At 40.4% G+C, this 22727-nt stretch overlaps 1 protein-coding gene across 1 annotated transcript in view; it reads left to right on the top strand.

Moving 5' to 3' along the window:
- The window catches only part of TXNDC16 (thioredoxin domain containing 16), an 83187-nt gene that overhangs the window by 4957 nt on the left and 55503 nt on the right, over positions 1 to 22727 (top strand). Inside the window, exons 3-5 of the mRNA XM_090270882.1 lie at positions 7749 to 7822; positions 8590 to 8664; positions 20146 to 20267. Coding sequence (XP_090127008.1) covers positions 7749 to 7822; positions 8590 to 8664; positions 20146 to 20267 — 271 coding nt within the window. The remainder of the gene's footprint in view (positions 1 to 7748; positions 7823 to 8589; positions 8665 to 20145; positions 20268 to 22727) is intronic.

The raw sequence follows: 22727 nt of genomic DNA, 5'->3' as shown, positions 1-22727 counted from the left end.
GCTCCACCATCTACTCTGTCTCTGCTGGAAGGAGGGTTACATCCCCCAGGATATGAGAGACGCCAACATTATCACCATGTACAAGAACAAAGGAGACCGCAGCGACTGCAACAACTACTGGGGCATCTCTCTCCTCAGCGTCGTCGGCAAAGTATTCGCCCGGGTCGCTCTTGCCCACCTGCAGACCCTTGCTTCCCGCGTCTACCCAGAGTCCCAGTGTGGCTTCAGAGCTGGCCGATCAACAGTGGACATGATCTTCTCCCTACGCCAGCTGCAGGAGAAGTGTCACGAGCAGCATAAACCACTCTACCTCGCCTTTATCGACCTCACGAAGGCGTTTGATCTGGTCAGTGGAAGCGGACTCTTCAGCTTGCTACGGAAGATTGGCTGTCCACCACATCTGCTTGCTGTGGTCATGTCCTTTCACGACAACATGCACAGCACGGTGTCCTACAACGGCGCAACCTCTGAGGCCTTCCCAGTCAGCAGCGGAGTAAAGCAGGGCTGCGTCCTCGCGCCTACGTTGTTCGGAATCTTCTTCTCCATGCTCCTCCAATACGCCTTTAAGGACTGCAGCGAGGGTGTCTTCATTCACACCAGATCCGATGGCAAGCTCTACAACCTGGCCCATCTACGAGCCAAGACCAAAGTCAAAGAGGTGCTCATCCGTGAGATGCTCTTCGCCGACGGCGCAGCTTTGACATCACACTCCGAAGAGGGACTCCAGCAGCTAGTCACTTGCCTTTCCCACGCATGCAAGGAGTTCGGACTAGCCATCAGCCTGACGAAGACGAATGTTATGGCTCAAGGCACGGGGACTCCCCCATGCATCACCATCGACGGATACACCCTGGAGGTTGTCAACGACTTCACTTACCTCGGGTCCACCATCTCGAGCTCTCTGTCAGTCGACTTGGAGGTCAACCGGAGAATCGCCAGGGCAGCCACAGTTATGGCCAGACTGAACCGGCGAGCGTGGAACAACTCCAGCCTCACTGAGAAAACCAGACTGCGCATCTACCAAGCCTGCGTACTCAGCACTCTCCTCTATGGCAGCGAGACGTGGACCACCTACGCAAGGCACGAAAGGAAACTCAACAGCTTCCACATGAGGTGCCTGCGACGCGTCCTGCATGTCACCTGGCAGGATAAGGTTCCCAACACCGAGGTGCTGAAGCGAGCCAACATGAGCAGTTTGCATGCAGTTCTTAGTGAGAGACGCCTCAGGTGGCTCGGCCATGTCAAAAGAATGGATGCAGGCCGTATCCCCAAAGACCTCCTCTACGGCGAGCTAGCAGAAGGCAAGAGGATGACAGGGCGCCCAAAACTGCGGTTCAAAGACATCTGCAAAAAGGACATGACACAATGCTCCATCAATCTCAACACATGGGAAGTTCAAGCAGACGACCGCCTAGCCTGGAGGCTCGCGGTCAGGCAAGGTACGTCACGCGCGGAGGCTGCGCGCAACGAGGAGGCGGTCCAGAAAAGATCGAGGCGGAAGCAGCGTCAACAGCAGCAACAACAGCCATCTTCCTTCACCTGTAACAAGTGCGGCAGGGATTGTCACTCCCGAGTCGGACTGCACAGCCATTCTCGGCGGTGCAGATAGACTCTCAGGAAGCTACGCCATCGTCTCTCGAGACAGACGGCTGCCGACGGAGATTTAGATTATTCGCGGATTTCTGCTGTTAAGTCTTATGTTCTTTAAAACACCCATAAACACATATCCTTGCCTCCCCCCTACCAAACCTGGCCAGTCTTAGGAAGGTCAGAAACACCGTTTCCCTACTTTACAAACACAGTTCAGCTTTACCAGCAGCTGCCAATCACTCAGTTCTGATTGGGGAGGTCCTTTCTGTGCTGTGGTGCCCTCCAGCTCTCAATGCAGGACTGCCTGGATTCTCAGCCTCCTTGTAAACTGCCTTCTTCCTGCAAACCACATGGATCTCCTCTCCTTCTCAAAACCGCGTGGCAAGAGCCTCTTCTTAAAGCAGCTTGGAGGCCCCCTCCTCCAAGCCATATGGAGGGAGCACACGAGAGCGAGAGAGAGCTAAAATGTCTGCAGCTGCTTATATATCCCTGACTGCGTCCTGTGACGCAGTGGGTGTTGCAAACAGTTCTGACCATTCACAGAACCTTACATAGGCTCTGTCTGCTTTTTCCATACCATCCCCTGGTTCAAGACCCCTCTCATCTACGTGAGGCCTTGGAAGCATCCAAGCCATTTTGCATAAGAAATACACTAGCCACCAGCCTCAGGCATGTGGAGGCATTCTGAAAGCTGCTTCCTTCTCTCCATCCCCCAGCCGCAAAGTCTGGGGATTTCTGGACTCCCCTGTTTCTGTTACAAGGTTACTTTCCATAGAATTCCTTTTACTTCTACACTGTGTACATTTGTTCATTCTTGGTTCACTAGCAGTCCTTTTCCAGGCGATGGCTATTGTTCCACTTGGTCTCTGCAGCAAGTTCCCACGGCAGGAAGCAGGAAAGTTTAACTAACCTTGGCTATTAAAGGGATATTGTTCCCTCTACCCATAGAACACTTCTAACACCAAATGTGTGAGTTTTCCACACCAAGCAATTCTGATACTAACTTCCCAGAGTTAGCACAGATCCCACAGTGAAGGGCTCAGTCTTACAAGACTGCCTGTCACTTCAGATGCCAATTACAAGTAGTGTGTCTCCAGGTTACCTACAACTAACTTTTCTAGGACTTGGCTGCAGATTGGGTGTTCTCACCTTCCCCTCCTTAGTTTTGATAGTTTGCTATAATGGCTCACAGAACTCAGGGAAACACGTTACTTGACATTACTGGTTTATCATAAAGCCTATCTCAGGAACAGCCAAGTGGAAGAGATGGATAGGGCAAGGTCAGCAGCAAGTCTTGAGCATCTGTCCTTGTGTAGTTTGGGGTATGTCGTTCTCCTGTGATTTGAATGGTGTTCACCAGCCCCAAAGCTCTCTAAACCCTGTTGTTTAGGATTTTATGGAGGTTGCATTATGTAGGCAGGAGAGATTAAGTCATTGACCATTGATGATTAACAATCTCTAGCGTGGAGGATTTGAGGTGGGGCTGAAAGTTCCAACTCTCTTAATGATTGCTCTTTCTGACAACCAGACCCTATCCTGAAGCTATTTAGGACCCCCTGCCACCAGTCATCTTGTTAGCATAAAAAAGACAACCTGGGGGTTTTAGAAGCTTCTATGTCAGGAACTGGAGTTAAAGACCAAATATTAGAATGAAAATGTTCCTAGCATTCCTATCACTCAGGAAATTACAAGGGTTTTAGGAACTCTTGTCAGGAACCAGGGGCAGAAACCAAATATATTTTTCTTATGTCATGGTTAATACCTTGAAAAAATATTCAACTCTGTTTGTATAGAGGTCTCAGCTGCTAACTTTGAACAACCGATTACTCTAGAATAATAATGGTACTCATCTCTGAGGAGCTATGAATAACATTTTAAACTGAAATTTAGAAATGAGATAATATGTTGGTGTGAATAAAAAAGGATAATCATGCTGTTTGTTTAGTAACTAGTAAACTAGTAACTGTATACCTAGTAACTGGAGTAGAATATTGAGGTTCATACCCAGAGGTACCTTTATGAACTAACATAATCTAAACTTGATTTTATAGTTGAGGATGCCAAGCTATGTGGAAGGTAGATTGGTGAGTAAGACAGATCTATACTGAGTGCCTAGCTCAGTCCCTTGCATATAATAGATAGTAAATGTTTATGAAATTAAAATTAGCTTACTATATTTAGGTTTGGAAAGAAAGATGACTATGATCCATTCTATTTCTTTGGATACTTTATATGCTAAATAGGGAGGATAAAAGACATTCACAAATTATTCTAATAACTAGTAGAGCCCAATTATAATGAGATGCAGATAAAATGTCAAAGCAGTTAAAGGAAAGAGAGCTCATATATGATTGTTGGGGTGAAAGGTCATGTATGGTATTGGGAAAAGACTTCACAAATAGTAGCATTTTGAGATTATCTTCAGAAGTTAAGATTTCAGGAGGCAGAGGTAGATGAAGAAAACACTAATGTAAATGGATTAAATTTTTCAATTAAGACAAAGATTGTCAAGCTATTGTGAAAAATGCTCACAATAAAACACTGGGACACAGGACTTCAGCAGCAAAGCAAGGTGTTTATTCAAGAGTCTGCAGAGTTGGGCACACAGCCAGCCAGGGGCATGCGCGCCTGAAGTAGACAAAGTAAACCGGTTTTATATTAATGCAATTAGTTCCCCCTCCCTGATGCGATTAGCTCCCTCTCCTCTCCTTCTCCCCTGTTTCTCCATTACTTGTTAATCCCGGTTCACAGTCTAGCACAATTAACTACTTAACTCGTCAGCAGCGGTCCGTCTCGAGAGAGACGATGGTGTAGCTTCTTAAGAGTCTATCTGCACTGCCGAGAATGGCTGTGCAGTCCAACTCGGGAGTGACACGGTATCTGTCTCCTCCCGTGTTGAATCGACATCTTGTGATGACGCTGGAGTGTCCTCTCCAGTGAAGCTGAAGCTACAGAGCCTGGGCAGGGTGATATGGAGGGTCTGCTGTTGCCCATGCAGCAGACCCCCCCTCTCTTCGCAGCTGAAGGATCCAAGGGAAAGACGGAGTCAATACAGCTTGGCTTCAGGTGCGCCGCAGGAGTTGCCGGTGTTGACTACAACGTCAAACCGCCTTAGGGACTCCGGCTCCGGATTTTCTGTCGGGGTTTACTCCCTTAGCCTTTCCCCTGAAGAGGTATGCAGCAAGGCAGCGGAGGTTTTTTGGAATCAGAGTTTTCCTTCTCTGATGTGCCCTGACTGGAAGATCGAACCAGCGACACTTAGCTCGCAGGCCGATGCTCAATCCACTGAGCCAAAACCAGCCAGGGAGTTATAGGACTATCTCCAGCTTATTCGCCAAGTTATCTAGCTACATCTTCCCATTTCTCTGTGTTTGGTGATGACAGTCTTCCTCGTTTTGATCCCAGAGATAATGTGTGAGGAGCAGCTGAATGTTATTTCCTCACCCCTTTTCCATGATTCATCTATTATCTCCTACGGGTCTGAGAGTCACTGGCTTCTTTATCCCTTACACTGCATATAATGAGCAAACCCAACTCTATGCTATTTAGTAATGCATCTTTAAAGGATTCAGAAATTTTCAAAATAAATGAAAGGAAAAGATATATCATGCAAGTGATAATCAAAAGAAAGCTGGTATTGTTACAGAGCAGGTCCCCCCTAAAATCCCCAGAGCCTGAGGTCGTGGGTGGAGGAAGGGAGCAGCTTTCAAGATGCCTTTGCATATCTATAGCTGGTAGCTAGTGTCTTAGTTATGTAAATACTTTGGTTCTTCCAAGGCCCCAAGAAGATGGGAGGGGTTTTGACCATAGAATGGTGAGGAAAGAGCATAGGGGGCCTGCTCAAGGTTCTGCAAATGGTCAGAACTGGTTACCCTGCCCACTGCATCACAGGCCATGGTCAGGGACTTAAAAATAAGGTGGCAACCATTTTGGAGAGTAGAGGGAACCACGCAGTTTGCAGGAAGGTAGAAGGAGAACCACACGGTTTGCAGAGAGGAGAACCACACGTTTTGCAAGGAGGTAGAAGAAAGATCCATGTGGCTTTGAAAGGGCAAAGAGAAACGCTCATGATACAGTGCAACATGGCACATATTTTTCTGGACTGTTATATGGAGGCTGATGACGTTGTACCCCAGATACTGAAGGAGTCAGCTGACAGATAAGGGATGGGGAACTTATGGGAATGTTTTTGGCTTCTTGCCTTTTGGGGAGCAAGGGAAGTGCCAAGTCCTGTGGGAGAACAGGGCTCTGAGCTGAAGTGCTCACTGCCCTCCCCAGGTTGGAATATTGTAAATAAAGACCTGTTTTCCTCAGTACAAGTTGTTGGGTTTTACACCAAGGCGCCATGTGAAAGAACCCCCTTTTGCTCTGTTAGGAGTATGGCAATATTACTATTATCAATGTAGATTTAAAAAAATATAACAACTTTGAGTCATCCTTGACTTGTCTTTCTATCATAACCAATCCATCAATAAGTCTTTTAGGTTCTACTATCAAAACTTTCCAAATCCGACCACTTTCTGTACCTTTACTTTTACTCCTTCCTTGTCCAGGCCATCACTTCTCATCCAGGAAACCACAATAGCCTTCTAATAGTTACTGGCCTTTATCCTTTCACTTTTGTCTCATTAAACTTCTCCACATGTAAGTGAGATGTGTCAGATTACATTGCTACCCTTTCAGAAAGACTTCCTATTACAATTATGATACATTCTTGTGAGCGCTGGCTTTCTCCCTAATCTCATTTTTGGTTCCTACACCTTGCTCAGTTTGTTCTTGAAACATACTGGTCATCGTTCTGTTACTTGAATCAGATGTGTTATTTCCACAAGGCCTTTGCATGTATCTTCCTACTCTGCTTAGAACTCATGTCTTCCAGATATTTATATATTTGTATGTTTCACTCCATTACTTCAGTTGTTGGCGCAAATGTCACCTTGATTCCTAAAATGTCCTGTCACACACTTAATATTTTTATAACATTTAATATTGCATATTACTTAAGTTTTACAATTATCTGTCTCTACTCTTAAAATGTAAGTTCTAAAGATAAAGCTTTTTTATTTGGAACTTAACTGTATCCCCAGTGACTAGAACAGTGATTAAAATATGGTAGATATTTAAATATATGTTGAATGGATAAATGCGAAAATCTATTGTCATAATGCCAACTATCCCATAGCCTCTGACTTTTAAACATTCTTTTAAAATTACACTAAAATTTACTTTTTTGGTTATGGCTATAATCTGACTTTTAATTCTAATTTTCTATTTTTTTTTTTAAATAATTTATTTGTTTATTTTTATTTTTAGAGAGAGGGGAAAGGAGAAAGAGATGGAGAGAAACATCACTGTGTGGTTGCCTCTTACTCACATCCCCAACTGGGGACCTGATGTGCAAACTAGTCATGTGCCCTGACTGGGAATCAAACCAGCGACGCTTGGCTCGCAGGCCGATGCTTTGGTTCATTCTTTCTGATGCACCATCCTTAGCAAGTGTTTCTTCTTTAACGATGCCTCAGGGTCCCTGTTTAGTGCTGGTATTCTAGTTATTTTGTCTTTTGTCAGGAAGAAGTGGGAAGAGTAAAGAGTATCAGTGAACCCACTTTTAAGAATCTTCTAAGTATCCCAACCCAGTGACTTCTCCTAACACTGTTCAGCCATCCTTAGCTGTTGTGAGTCTGGGAAAGTCTTTTAATAGGGAACTTACTTTTAGTGAAGTTCTGTCAGTAAAACCAAAGGGGAGGATGGATTTTGACTGAGAAACCACCAATGTCTGCTATACACGTGTGCCCGCTCCTGAGATGCTTTCATGGTCCCAGCTTACCATGCTTCCTAGCTTTTTGCTCATGATTTTTGTCCTGCTTTAATTGTTTCCTTCCTCTTCTACCTGGTTACCTTCTACCTGTTTCATAAGACTGAGTAAACCCTTAGGTATAATTAAATATTACCATTAGGTGTAGAAACAGTTCCTTTTTCTGGGTTACCTAAATAACTTGAGTAAGTGAGCAATTATGGTTACAAATCAGAAAGAAAAGTAAAATAAAAAATATGGAGACAAAACTGTAATGTTTAATTTTATTTCTTGTTTCCCAAAGCAAGAAAATTTTAAATTTACCTTTTGATATACTCTAAACCTTAAATGTAATCTTTTAAAGGTTAATTGTATCAAAGAAGAAATATCAAGGTACTGTGGAAAAGAAAAGGATTTGATGAAAGCATATTTATTCAGGTAAACTTTATTTTGAGTGTGATGGACAAATATAAAACTACTAGAATATGCAATATAAAATATCACTAACCCAGAATAAAGTTGTATGCAGTGGGGAATCATGAGGCTTAGCAAAAAGTCCCAGTAATAGATTTGTTACCTGCACTTTAGCTTCCTTATCTATAAAATGAGAATAATATCTACCTCACAGGGTTGTTTTAAATATTACATGAAAATGTTATGGAAATTCCTATTACAAATGCCTGGTAAAAAATAATTAGTGTTTTAAGTAGGTACGTCAGGCCATATTCTGCCGATGTCCAGGTTACAGATTCCAGGACACTTGGGTCTGTCAATATATCTGAGGTTTCTGAAGACTCTTTTCCCAAACCCTTGAGATTTGACCTAGAAAACGAGGAGAGATCCCATCTCCTCAGACACCTACTGCTGAGGATACATCTTTCTCCTGCTTGTCTCCTTCCCAGCACAATTTGGGGGGGTCTGTGTGTATGTGACAGGGAGGTTGGTAGGAAGCCCTGTTTGCACTCATTTTTTTTCTTCCTCCCAGTCTTTTTGCTAGGCCCAGGGCCTAACCTTTTCTAAATTGACATAATTATTGAGTATATATTCAATAAATATTTGAGTCTGTATTATGGCCAGCACTTTGGTAGGTATGTGGGATAATGAGTAAGACACAGGCTCTAATATTACTGCCTAGAATATTAGAGAAACAAGTAAATTGGATGCTAAGGAAATATTTCTGTAATGCTTTTCCAAACTTTTTACAGGGGCAACATATTACTCAGAGAATTCCCTACTGATACCCTGTTTGATGTGAATGCCATCATCGCTCATGTTCTCTTGTAAGTACAGGGGTTACCATTCACTTCTTTAGTATTTATCTTGTGATTTCATTTTAGAGAACCACAATCCATTTAAATATTTTAGAGTTTTAACATTATATTTGTAGACATCAATTTCACATAAATTCCTGGTCTATCTTCCCACATAAAGGATCTAAAATTTCTTAAATGACAAATAATACAGAAACATATAGATACTCTGTGTTAAAATAGTAGATGGCATAGCATAGCCACATGGGTCATACTATTGCTTTTGCTTTTGATTCTACCTGTGGAGTGAGGATTTTACCAGGTAAGAAGCTCATGTTTGCTATCCTCAGTAGGATTTTTGAAGTGTCTAGCATTCTTCTCACCCAGCTTGATTTTTTTCTGGAGTCTGTAGCTCTGTGCCTGCTCAGTAAGTGCAGAAACAGTTCAAATAATTCCAGAACATGCCTGAATGTTTGTTGAGAGAGTGTAAGTTAATCTCACTTCCCTGGCATGATGTCTTTAAGCCTGGGATTCAGGCCTGTCTGGAGTCCGTTCATGCACTTTACCTCTGAATAAAGTCTAGTATTCTCTTTGATGAAAAAGCTAGAAACTATGACTTGTTAAAAACACGAGTTTACATGAACTTTCCCCATTTAATGTTATCGTAGGTCTGTTACCAACTATCTTTGTTGCCATTGGCTATCTTTGTCTTCTGCTTGGCTCCCCTTTTCCCTCTCTTCCCTGACTGGATTCCCAGATTAATTGGGTGAAAGTTAAATTACAGGAAACTTAAAACATATAGGTGCAAAGTTGTGTTCATCACTTTGGAAGTGGATACTTCTAAACGGTCCAGTACTAACAATATATTAGTGAAACATCTTTAGAAAGGATCCTTGACAACCAAGGATCTTGAGGCCTGTAGAGTAAGAAACCAATGATAAGAAATGAAAGGTGGCCTTTGAAGAGGGATTCCAAAGAGCTGTTGAGCTGTCTTAGAAGGCCTTTCCTGGATTAGAGAAGGAATGGCTATCCTGAGGTGGGGGTGGGTGGGGGGGGTGGGCATAAAAGGCTTAGCAAAAAGTCCAAATTATAGATATGATACTTGTACAGTGGTTACCTGATGCCTGTCTTTGACCCAGAAAAGAGGGTGAGGAAACAAAGAAGATTCTTTGAGGGATGGGGGAAGGGTGATTAAGATGGTCTTTGACAAGTTTGACAGCAAATCCTGGAGCAGCAGGTCTACCTTTGACAACCTGATGACAAGGCGGTTTTGAAACAATCGAGCCTTAGATGTGGAGTGGTGCCCCTGTTCTCTGAACTGGATAGCTTGTGGGGCTTGTGTCATGCAATCCTGCTGTGGTGATGTCCTGTTCCTTGTGCTGTGCTAACACTGGTTTATAGAACACTAATGCCGCAAAGATTATTCCCCTGTTCCCTCCATGTGCCAGATACCTGTTAGGTACAGGGGTTTCAAAACAGAATAGGATGTAGCGTCTGTTCTCTAAGAAGATAGTATATTGTTGCAGAGACAGACATTTACACAGAAAATATTATGTAGCAAGTAAAATAGAAGTATCTATGCGTAAGGGCTTATGGATCCAGAAAGTAGGGAATAGTTACTTGAACCTAGAATGAGGTGAATATTTACTAAGAAGTCTTTCTGAAGAAGGTGGCAGTGGGGATGAGTCTTCAAGCATAAGTGGGAGTTTGCTTGGTGAAGAAATGGAAGGTGGGTAAAGCAGTGGGAACTGTGTGAACCAAGGCATGGAGGTTAGAATAGTTTGGAGAAGGTAGCTTTTACCAGAGTATCAAATGTGGAGCAGGAGATGAGGGCAGAGATGGAGGCATGGGGTCAGATGAAGGGATCTTTGTTTACCAGGTGAAGAAGTTTAGGCTTTCAAGTAGCCACTGAAGGGGAGGAGTCCAGCTCCACATCAGAATCCTTGTGTCATCTTTCAGGCCCAACCGTAGGCAATTATAAGGTTTTGCCTGACAGGCCTCATAGCGGGAAGGTGCCTCCTTCACACCAAACTTGGTGCACAGCCAGCACATTGCAGTTTTTTAGAGAAAATTGAGGTCAAGGATTCAGGCCTCCTCTTTCTTCCAGTCCCTTAGGCCAAACATGTCCCTGTGTACACCTTCATTTCTAGCCCACTTGTCTCCATTTTGAGGCCTTGTTATCCGAAACTTGGGCTGAGGCAGCTCTCAGGTACTTCTGATAAGACCCTCTTATCTCTACTTTGACTCAGTCTCTTTCCACTACTAGCTCTTTTCTTCACCCCAGCCCAGCAGTCCATAGAGAGTCAGGAGCCTTCTGTTTGGTTCTCCTTGGAATGTGATGATACCTTACATTGGTGCTCTGTGCACCTGATCCTCACCTGGGCTGTTCCATGACAGGGAAGGGAATGAAACATTTTGGAACTTGTGCCTCTCTTTGGCTCTTGCTTACACTGTTGCAGTAAGTGAATGAAGTTTGGATTGTTACTTTTAGTTTGACTTGTCCTAATTTACTAGTGCAACATCTGATTGCTCAACAGAGGGTTGCCAGCAGGCAAGTGATGTGATTAAATTAGTACTGGAGAGCTCTTTTTGGTGGATGTGACAGTTTTGTGGGGTCCAAGGATGTGGAGAAACCATTGTGTGGCGGTTGTATAATCTAGGGAGGTAGAGATAGCAAAGGGGATTTTCTTTTTAATGATTAGGAGGTAAAATTAACTGGACTTGGTGATAGTTAATTTGGTAATAATGAGGAAAACTGCAAATTTGAGTTAATCCCTGACTTCTTTTTCACCTCACTCTACTCCAAGTCTAATCTGATCACTGTCTGAGGTAGGCAAGGAAGAAGAGCAAATTTACAGAAGATAATCTAATCTAACAGGCCAAATTCCCATCATACTTGAGTCTCGAGTGAACAGCTATAGGAACTTGAGCCCCGGAGGAGTACAGATCCAGGTGTTGTTAACGCGTAGGGCATCCAGGGAGTGCTGTAGGACAAAACCAGCACTTAAGGGAAGAAGAAACTTAAGGGGAGAAAAAGAAATGTCAAGTAGAATTCCAAAGAGGCAATATTCTCATTTTTGTTTAAAATATAGGAAAAATGACATGTGAAATACAGTGTTTGCATGTTTTTTGTTTTTTTTTTCAGTAATGCTATTTGGAATATTGAAGAACTGTGCTAAATGGTGTACTATATCGTAGTTCTACCTTTTGCAAATAACCATGAGGAAAAAATGCCTTTCACTCTATCCTACTTTTATGTGCTAAATCTATTAGTTTGAAATATCCAGTGTCTGGTAAGCAGTTTCTCTCACATCCTCTTTTGTGGTTGCATACTATTTCTAGAAATGGAGCTGAACTGTTGCTGCACATTTCCCCCCTCCCCCACCAAATTTGTCATTTGTCTTTCAGATTTCCCCACTTTGTTCTTTTAAAACTATCTGGTCAAATTTATCATTTCTCTTTGGACTTTTGAAATGTAAGTTGTATTAAGATCTCTTTTATGCCATTGTTACAAAGGAATTCACCTGTTTAAAAGATATTAATAAATTTTGTTTTTTTTAGAGCAATTTTAGGTTGACAGAAAATGTAGCAGATAGTACATAGAATTCCCATATACGTCATTTCTTCTCTGTACCAGCTTCCCTTTATTAACATTTTGCATTAGTGCGATACATTGTTACAGTTGATGAACCAATATTGACACATAATTATTAACCAAGGTACATATTTGTATTGGGTGGGGTTCACTCTGTTGTGCAGCTCTATACATTTTGACATGTGTGTGTATCTAATAATACAGTATCATACAGAATGGTTTCAGTGACCTAAAAAATTCCTTGTGCTCTGCATATTCATCCCACCCTACTGGTTCCCAACTACTAATCTTTTTGCAGTCAATATAATTTTGCTTTTTCTAGAATGTCATATAGTTGGACTCATATGGCATATGCCTTTTTAGATTGACTTCTTTTACTTAGCAATATGTATTTAAGGTTCTTCCATGTATTTCATGATTCGATATAGAATTTCTTTTTATCAATGATTGATAGTCCATTGTCGTCGTCGGCAGCCGTCCGTCTCGAGAGACGATGGTGTAGCTTCTTAAGAGTCTATCTGCACCACCGAGAATGGCTGTGCAGTCCAACTCGGGAGTGACACGGTATCTGTCTCCTCCTGTGTTGAATCGACATCTTGTGATGACGCTGGAGTGTCCTCTCCAGTGAAGCTGAAGCTACAGAGCCTGGGCAGGGTGATATGGAGGGTCTGCTGTTGCCCATGCAGCAGACCCCCCCTCTCTTCGCAGCTGAAGGGTCCAAGGGAAAGACGGAGTCAATACAGCTTGGCTTCAGGTGCGCCGCAGGAGTTGCCGGTGTTGACTACAACGTCAAACCGCCTTAGGGACTCCGGCTCCGGATTTTCTGTCGGGGTTTACTCCCTTAGCCTTTCCCCTGAAGAGGTATGCCACAAGGCAGCGGAGGTTTTTTGGAGTCAGAGTTTTCCTTCTCTGATGTGCTCTGACTGGAAGATCGAACCAGCGACACTTAGCTCGCAGGCCGACGCTCAATCCACTGAGCCAAACCAGCCAGTCCATTGTATAGAGGTACCATTTATCCATTCACCTATTGAAGGACATCTTGGTTTTTTCCATGTTTTGGTAATTATGAATAAAGGTGCTATAAACATTCCTGAGCAGGCTTTATGTGTGGATGTAGTTTTCAACCCCTATGGGTAAATGAATGTGGGTTCTGGATAATATGGTAAGGCTATGTTTAGCTTTGTAAGAAACTGCCAAACTACCTTCCAAAGTGATGGTACCACTTTGCATTCCCATGTATAGTGAGTAAGTTCCTGTTGCTATACATCCTTGCCAGTATTTGGCATTGTCAATATTTTTTTAGTCATTCTAATAGGTATATAATGGTATCTCATTGTTTTAATTTGCAGTTTCCCAATGACATAATGATGTTGAGCATATTTTCTATGCTTATTAGCCATTTGTATATTTTCTAAGATGGAGTATCTGTTAAAATCTTTTGCCCATGTTTTAATTGATTTTTTAATGAATTTTAAGTTTTTTAAAATAATTTTTCTCTAAGTTCTTTATTAGGTATATATTTTTCAAATCCCCCCAGTCCTCAGTCTGTGGCTTGTTTTTTAATTCTCTTAAAAATTTCTTCTGCAGAGAAAAAGTTTTAATAATAATGGACTCTAACTTAACATTTTCCCCCCATGGATTATGCTTTTGGTGTTGTGTCTAAATCATTGCCAAATCCAAGATTACCAAATTTTCTTCCATGTTACCATGTAGAAGATTTATAGTTGTACATTTTATATTAAGGCCTGCGATCCATTTTTTGTGAAAGGTGTAAAGTCAGTACCTGGATTTTTTTTTTTGCGTTCGGATGTCCAGTTGTTTTAGCACTCTTTCTCCATTAAGTTGCTTTTCTTCTTTGTCAAAGATCAGACTCTATTTGTGTGGGTGTATGTCTTCTCAGTGTTCTCATGGTTTCAATTTTACATTTAAATCTTTGATCTGTTTGGAATTTAACTTGGTGAATGGTATGAGGGATAGCTTTAGCTGTATATTAGCCAAGTGGCTACATAGTTGTCTCAAAACAACTGAGATTAACGAATGTCTTCACTATTCAGGATGCCATTTTTTACACTAAACCCTCATATATACTCTGGGTCTATTTTTTTAACTTTATATTTCAATGATATATTTGTATACTAGTACAATTATTTTAGTTATTGAGGCTTTATAATATAATATCTGAAACATATAGGCCTCTTCATATTTCTCTTTTAAGAATTGCTTCTTTTGTTTACAGAAAACATTAAAAATTAACTTGTCCAGTTTATTCCCCTCAATGACTAAATCCTACGAGCATTAAATTTATAAATTATTTTAGGGACAGTTGATATCTTTAGAACAAGTCTTCCCATTCTAGAACCTGATGTCTTTTTTTTTTTAAGTATATTTTATTGATTATGTTGTTACAGTAGTTCCAATGTTTTTCCCCTTTGCTCCCCTCTGTCCAGTACCCCGCGTCCCTCTAGCAATCCCACCCCCCTTAGTTCATGTCCATGGGTCGTGCATATACATTCTTATAGGCATCCTTTTGTAGCTAACTCTCTTCTTTTCTCTTGCTGTTTTTAAGATTCTCTCTTTATCTTGAACCTTTGGCATTGTAATTATGATGTGTCTTGATGTGGTCCTTTTTGGGTCTAGCTTGTTTGGGACTCTCTGCTTCCTGGACTTTTATGTCTATTTCCTTCACCAAATTTGCGGAGTTTTCCTTCATTATTTTTTCACATAAGTTTTCAATTTCTTGCTCTTCCTCTTCTCCTTCTGGCACCCCTATGGTTTGGATTTTGGCATGTTTAAAGTTGTCCCAGAGGTTCCTAAGCCTCTCCTCATTTTTAAAAATTCTTGTTTCCTCATTCTGTACCAGTTGACAGTATTTTTCTTTCTTATGTTCCAAATCATTGATTTGAGCCCCAGTTTCCTTCCCTTCACCAATGGTTTTGTGTGGATTTCTTTTTTTGTATCATTTAGCATAGCCTTCACTTCTTCCCTTACATGTTTGCTATACTTAAGCATATCTGTCGAGCCTGTGAGCATCTTTATCACCAGTGTTTTGAACTCTTCATCTGTTGGGTTGGCTATCTCCTTGTCGCTTAGTTCTCCTATTGGAACCTTGATCTGTTTCCTCCTTTAGGCCATACTTCTGTCTCCTCATCTTGACAGTCTTCTATGTTTGTTTGCCTCTGTGTCTTAGGTAGAGCTGTTGCTCCTGTTACGCTGTAAGGGGCGAAGCCTTAGGTTTTCTTGTCAGTAGAGGGTGACCGGTTTCACCACGCATGTTGTGGTGCTGTATGTGGGGAGGGGTCTGAAAAGGAACAATGTCAATTGCTCAGCACCCACCCCTTTTCCAGGCACTTCTCCCACTTTGTATGCAACTGGAGCCTCTCTAGCTGTTGCCTTGGCTGTTGTTCCCAGAGTAGGTGGGTCTGCGGATGTTCTAGGACCATGGAGGCCCTTTAAATAAGTGGACTCTGTGGAGAGACTGGCTGTTTCTTCCTCTGCCCCAACCCCCACTGGTTTTCATAGTCAGCAGCAATGAGGCTTGATTTCCCCCAGCACTGGGACCGTGAGCTGCGTGGTCTGGTGTGGTGCTGGGAGTGTTCCCTAGGTGTCCCTCCTGACTTTAAAATGTGTGACTGCACTTTCCGTTGGCCTACCACTGCCGCTGCTGCTGCCGCCACCACACCACGTCCTCTCCGCCCCGGCTCCACCCCTCCTACATTTCTGGATGAGTATTTCTTCTTGATATCTTTGTTTGTTGGACTTTCATGCAGCTCGATTTTCTGGAACTTCTGGTTGTCTCTATTTTTGAGGTAGTTGTATTTCTTCTTAGTTGTGGAGGGAGGTGCAGCATGTCTCTTTTAGTAATATTTTAATGCTTTCTTCATATATGCCTGAACACTTAAATTTATTACAAGGTATTTAGTCTCTTTTGTTTCTATTATAAGTGGTTTTTTTTCTTCCATTGTTTTCTAACACACCTTTTAATGTAAAATATATAACGTATCTAATATCTATAATATGTTCATATATATATATATATGGTATTGACTTCTGTCTAGTAAGTTTGTGTCCTTTGACCTTATTGAATTTCTGTTATTTAAAACAACACTGAAAAAACAAGCTATAGTAGTTAGAATGTAGTAATAATATTCCTATTGTAGAATGCATGAGAAATTTTACCACATTAGAACAAGAAAAGAAAATCCCAAGATAGACTTTTTCTTTAACCCATTTCTGTCAGTATTTCTCCTCTTGGCAACTGAAGTGAAGGAGCACACATTTATGGAATGGATCCTAGATCCCTAGTTGTGTCCATATTTTGGAAGTTAACATTAAAAAATAAAGTTAGGAAGCCATTGGGAAGGAATCATAGAGATCATTAGATAGAATATCATTAACTTTGGTTTATGTTACCTCATGGATAGTGCCCACTTAATGAGCTTTGGGACATTAGGCAAGGTAAGCTCTCTAAGCCCCATGGCCTTATCTGTAAAATGGAGTTCAAGATGGTATTGCTGTTAGATGGTTGCCAAGAAAATTAAACAGAACACAGTATGCATTGCTGAGCATTCTTAGTTAAAAACCCCAGAATCTGGGTCTGACTGGCTTAGGCAGAAAAGGATTTGGAGCAGATATGGGAAATCTCAGACTTGCTAGAAGAGCTGAAGAACTGGACTCAATTTATATGGCTCTGAATTACAGTCAAGATCACAACACAGAACTAGTCTGGAGCGATGGCTGCATTACTCCTGTGCTGGGTAGGAGAGCATGCATATCCTGTTCTGGGGTTGTTATCAGTACTGTTCTCACTGCTGTCTTTGGAGCTGACTGTTGCTGCTACTGCTTCTTGAAATAATTCTGCACTGTCCCCGATTCTTTATATCACCAGCTCCTTGTCCAAAATGTCAGGCAAGTGATTCTGGGTCATATAGCTGTGCCTTGCAGCAGGGAACTTGGGAAAGAAATTTACAGTAATATTAGATTTTATGAGGGGACTCAGCCATTTTATGAGGAGGCCTCTGCTCACCACAAAGGCTTAGAAAACTGGGAATTCCGAAAGCAAAAGAGAGTGCAGAGCTGGGCAGTCCCAAAACTGATTAACTTCCAGTACTTATAAAATGCTTAGTACTATGTCTGACTTGTGGTAAGTGCCCCCCATATGTTGGCTTTTATTAATTTATATTTGCCATTCCTTATTTCAAAAAGAAGTTTGGGAGATTTGTTCTCCCAGATCTGATTTTCAAAGCACATAGATTAGAGCTGCTAGAGCAATAAAAGTTAAAGGGCGGGTATAATTTCTAAGGTTAGAATTTACATGGAAGTCCAATAAAGTTTGTTAGATGGCACCTCCCAACTGTTTTGAGGTAACTCAAGAGTAATTCTGGACTTGCTGGCCAAAATATATAAGCTATCGATAGTCCAGATTGCCACCGAGACTCCACTGCCATTCATTTGTTGCCTCCTTTTCAACCTGGTTTCCTATTTGCAAGAGTGGTCAGTAATAATGTAGTTTACAAGTCCTGGCCTTAGCATGAGAAGGCCTGGATTTGAGCCTTAGCTCTACCAGTGACTACTGCTGTGATCTGAAGCATGTTATTTAATCCCTCAAACTGTTACCTGTATGTGTGTGTGTTGGAAAAGAATGTTCCAAGAATATTGTTGAGGATTTAAATGAAAACGTGAAAATATCTAGCACATAGTGAGTACTGCTCTGTGAATATTTCTTTTAAAAGTCAAAACAAGAGCCCTGGGAATTGTAGTAGATCAAGTTTTACTTTTCTTTAAAAAAGTTGAAGAAATCTGTAATAAATAGGTCAATATTTAAGTCAATGTAATTTAGGGCAGTAGTTTCAGGGTGTCCTTGAAATCACGATACTTTTACAATAATACTAACACATTATTTACCTTTTTCCACTTTTATTCTTTTAAGAGTGCAGTTTCCGCAGGCTATCTGATGTGTTGTGTGATGTCAGAACAGAATAAATGCAGAAGCAGCTATGAGAATCCAGCTGTCTTTTATTTAGTTTAATATTAAAGAGATTTGCAGAAGTGTAAAACAATACCACTCTTTTCACTAAGTTTTTCTTTTGTTTTGGAAAATTGCTTTCCTTATGAAAAAGTATTATTTATATTAACATGCTATGGTGTTTATTATTTAAAAAAGAATTAATAAACATTTTAAAATTCCTGTTTTAATTTCCGCTTTGGCAACTGTTGGTAGATGTAACCTACATAAACAAATGCTCTTTGAGGAGCTCAGTTTTTAACACTCTAAAGGTATCTTGAGACTGAAGAGTTTAAGAACTCCAATATTAGTAAAAAATGCCATGTTTTCCATAAGAGGAAAACAATATTTGACTAATTTGTTGGAGAGAGTTGAGTAAACCTTTGCTTAAGTATTTGGATGGAATGACTTAAGAATCTCTCCAGTTTGCCTAACAAAAATACACACACATGCACACACATAGATAAATATGTGAAATAAGTTGTTAGGGAATTTATGTAGAAGAGAAAATTAATAAAGATGTTTTTGGGTGAAGAAATATGATCAATTAGTCTGACTTACTCATTGAAAAGATGTTTTGGAAGAATTACGGTCCTGAACTAGGAGTAAGACCTGTTTTATGTTCTGTTCTTGGCTCCTTGATTCAGTAAATGTTTTTGACTAAGTAAGCTTTTCAGTGTTGTGAACTTGCATTTCTTCAAGTGAAGAATGAGAATAAATAATTTCTACCCTACTTCTTCTTTTATTCATTCAACAAATGTTTCTTGATTACTTATGATATACTAGGCTCTATTCTAAGTTATTATGGAAATAATGATAAAATATGCAAGGTCCCTGCCTCAGGAGGGTAACAGTTTAGTGAGAGAGGAAGGAATAAACAAATAAATAAATATATAAATATTTATAAATTGTGATAAGTACTAGGAAGGAATCAAATAATGTGATATGAAAGAGAAAAATGTTACAGACCTATTTATAGGACCAACAGGGAAGACTTCTCAAAGACCAGATGTATGAGAAGAAGCAAAGGCCTGAGGTGTGCCTGAAGTGTGGTATACATACGGAATGGCAGAACAAAATGAGATTGGAGAAGTAGGTAAGGTCTAGGTCATGCAGGGCCTTATAGGCCATGGAAAGAAGCCTGTATTTTAGATGTATGAAGGGCTCACATATATTCAAACTGAGAAAACTAACTGTAAGGGATTATTTGGCCAGACTTAGTGAATACAGCTAATATTCACTGAGGTCGTTGTGATGGAGAATAGTCCCTGGTCGATGTTCTCAGGGACAAACTAATGATTTAGAGAGTGATTTTAGTTTGGTATTAAAATGCTTATGTTCTTGCCCTGGCTAGGTAGCTCAGCTGGTTAGAGTGTTATCCCAATAGGCCAAGGCTGTGGGTTCAATCCCCAGCTGGGCCACATACAAGAATCAACCAATGAATACATAAATAAGTGAAACAACAAATTGATGCTTCTCCCCCCTCCCCCATCTCTTCTTTACCCTGTCCCCCTTTTCTCCTTTTTCACTCACTCTCTCTCTAAAATCATTAAATTAAAAAATAAGTAAATAAAATGTGCAGGTTCTTACTAATTTTTCTTATTAGGTTCTTTAATTTACTGTCATACCTTGTTACTCATTGGCTTCAGAACTCATCAAACCCTGTACTCGACACATTTTGATGAGAAAAAAAGTGTTTCAGCCCTCAGTGCTTAGTCAACACTGTGCATGCCTCTCTCATGATGAAACAGAGGTCTGAAATGTCAGTCTCATGGTAGCTCTGGAACAGTTTGGTACTTGTCGGTTTAGGCACTCATCACGAGTTCTGTAATGAATTAATCACAAGTACTTAAAAAATATGTATTAAATAAGTTCATACAGATTTTTCTACTAATTACATCTCTGTTTATTTTAGTGCCCTTCTTTTTAATGAAGTAAAATATATTACCACTCTGGAAGACCTTCAGAATATAGAAAATGCTCTGAAAGGAAAAGCAAACCTTGTATTTTCATATGTAAGAGCCATTGGAACACCAGGTATTTGTTAACTTCTACTTTAATATTTGCTATGTCTGTACTTGTGTGAGTATATTGAAGAACTTAAAATAGTGCATTTTGACCACAATATAAATATTTTAAAATAAATTTAAATCATTTTTACTATTGTGCTTTCTGTTTTTAATTGGCAGCATATTATAGTGGTTCCATAAGAACTCTGGAGCCAGACTGCCTTGGTTAGACTCCTTGCTCTATCAATTACCCATAGTATGACTTTGGACAACTTACTCAACTTGTTTCTTATTCACTAAGATGGTGGAAAAAAAAATGTGGCTACCTCTTACTGTTATTGTGAGGACCAGATGAGTTTGAATAATTAAAATAGTTTCTGGCATATAATAGGTGCTCTGTGTCAGCTGTTACCATTGTTATTTCCTTGTAGTCCTCATGGTACCTGGTATACTAGTTTATAGTATTCAGTAAATGTTGACCATCTAGCTTTCTTTTTAAATATTTTGGTATTTGCTGTTTATGACATATTTTTCAAAAATCTAACATGACAGAATCAATTTGTAAGTACAGAATAGGCAGAGTGTTTGATTTAACCTGCATTGTGTTTAGGCCAAATGATCAGGGGAGTGATTGTAAAGATTGTGGAATTTAAGCTGAGTTAAAAGAAAAGAAAGGATTTAAGGGGGGTGACTGATAGTGAAAAGTACGATTGTAGGTCCTGGAAGGTTAGTGTTATGTACTAGACTGAGTGACCTAGTCAGATGGAGGTATGGGGGTTTGGGGAGTGATGCTAGACATTGAGATTATGGAGGAGTTTGCAGAAATTGCTAATTAAAGGCCTGCAGTGGGACCATAGCAGTGAGTAGTTAAGGTAGGATTGAAGAAAGATCACTGATGTCTCTAGAGAAGGCCAAGGATTTTGAAAAGATCATCTATGGGCATAATAAGTCACTAAGGATTATGTCAGGATTGGTATTGGAGAAAGTGCCAGTGTGACAGAAACTAAAATCTTTTTGTAACGAGGGGGTGTGACCCTGGCTGGGGTGGTAGATGACTCCAATAAGGCGGTGTGGTGAGTGGAATAATCTGATGATATGTGATATAAGCTGTAGAAGATTAGGTGGTGGAGGGAAGGTAACTGCCTGGAAATGATAGTGAGGGAAAAAAGGAAAATAAATATGAAAAGGAGGAAATCTTCAAAGAAGCATTTTAAGAAAATTTCCCAGAACTAAATGATTCAAGCTCGCAAATAACCCATTGCGCCTCAGCATAGTGGATGAATGTAGATCCACACCAAAGCATCTCATTTTAAAATTTCAGAATATTAGGAATAAAAATTATTCTCAATATTTCAGGAAGAAAAAGTTTGTAGTTATAAGGGGTGGGTCTGGTCAAGGAATTAGTGTAAATGACCTGGGACATGGACAACAGGGTGGGGATTGACTGTGGAAGAGGAGGAAGGTGGATGGGGCAAGGGAGAGCAAAGGGGGAAAAAATGGGACCTCTGTAATAGAAAAACAGTAAAAGTAATAATAAAAAAAAAGTTTGCTGTTAAAGGATCAAGAATCAGAATGGCATTGGACTTCTCAATTGCAGCCCTGGAAACTAAAGAAAATGGAGCAATGCTTTCAAAATTCTCAGGAAAAATGACTTAAACCTCGAATTCTATAAGCAGACAACTATAGTTAGCTATGAAAGTAGAATAAAGACACACCCAGAAGTGCAAGCTTGCAAAAAGTATGTATTCCATATATCCTCTCATAGGAAGTGCTAGAGAATGGGAGCAAGGGGGCAAATCAGTCAAGAAGATACAGGTAACAGGCCAATGGACCTAATACAAGAGCGAGAATAAGAGATTCCCTAGGATGACGATGAAGTGAGTTCTCAGGATGAAAGCTGTGTAGCCCGTCAGGTAGCAATAGTACATATTGGATATTTTTGCAGCAAAATCTCCAAAAAGGGGGAATAGGTGGTATACTTGATATATTTGAAGTTTTAAGAGGGTTAGACAATTGTGCAAGAATTTAGGAATGAATTAGCAAGAAATGCATACAAAAGTAAAGGAAAAGGTATAACTAGAGTGAAAAAAAGTTCAGTAGAGGAAAAGTATTCATTTTGTACTGTATGGCTCATTTGTAAATAGTATTTAACTGACTCATAACTATGTAAATACTGACTGTTGATTTAATAAAAATTAGTACTGTATTGGGAAAATTGAGGGGATAGAAATGTGAACATGTATGGAGTGGGGTTTTGGAAAAGAGAGCTAATTTATCATCTTCCACTGTGGAAAGTCAGTAAATAATACTAGCACACAAAAGTTAGGAAATAAGAGTATAAGAATTGAATTTAGAGACTTGGAGGTAAATACCTAACGAAACAGTAAAGGACTTGAAAGTAGTTGTCCCTTGGTGGAAATGGGGTGAATGGTAGAGAAACTCATTTTTTTCTTAACATTCCTGAAGAATGATTTGTCTCTTTAAGCTA

The sequence above is a fragment of the Furipterus horrens genome, unplaced genomic scaffold (assembly GCF_987537825.1).
Source record: "Furipterus horrens unplaced genomic scaffold, mFurHor1.1.pri manual_scaffold_3, whole genome shotgun sequence".
In the NCBI taxonomy this organism is placed as follows: domain Eukaryota; kingdom Metazoa; phylum Chordata; class Mammalia; order Chiroptera; family Furipteridae; genus Furipterus; species Furipterus horrens.
This window is presented reverse-complemented; position numbering and strand designations above follow the sequence as displayed.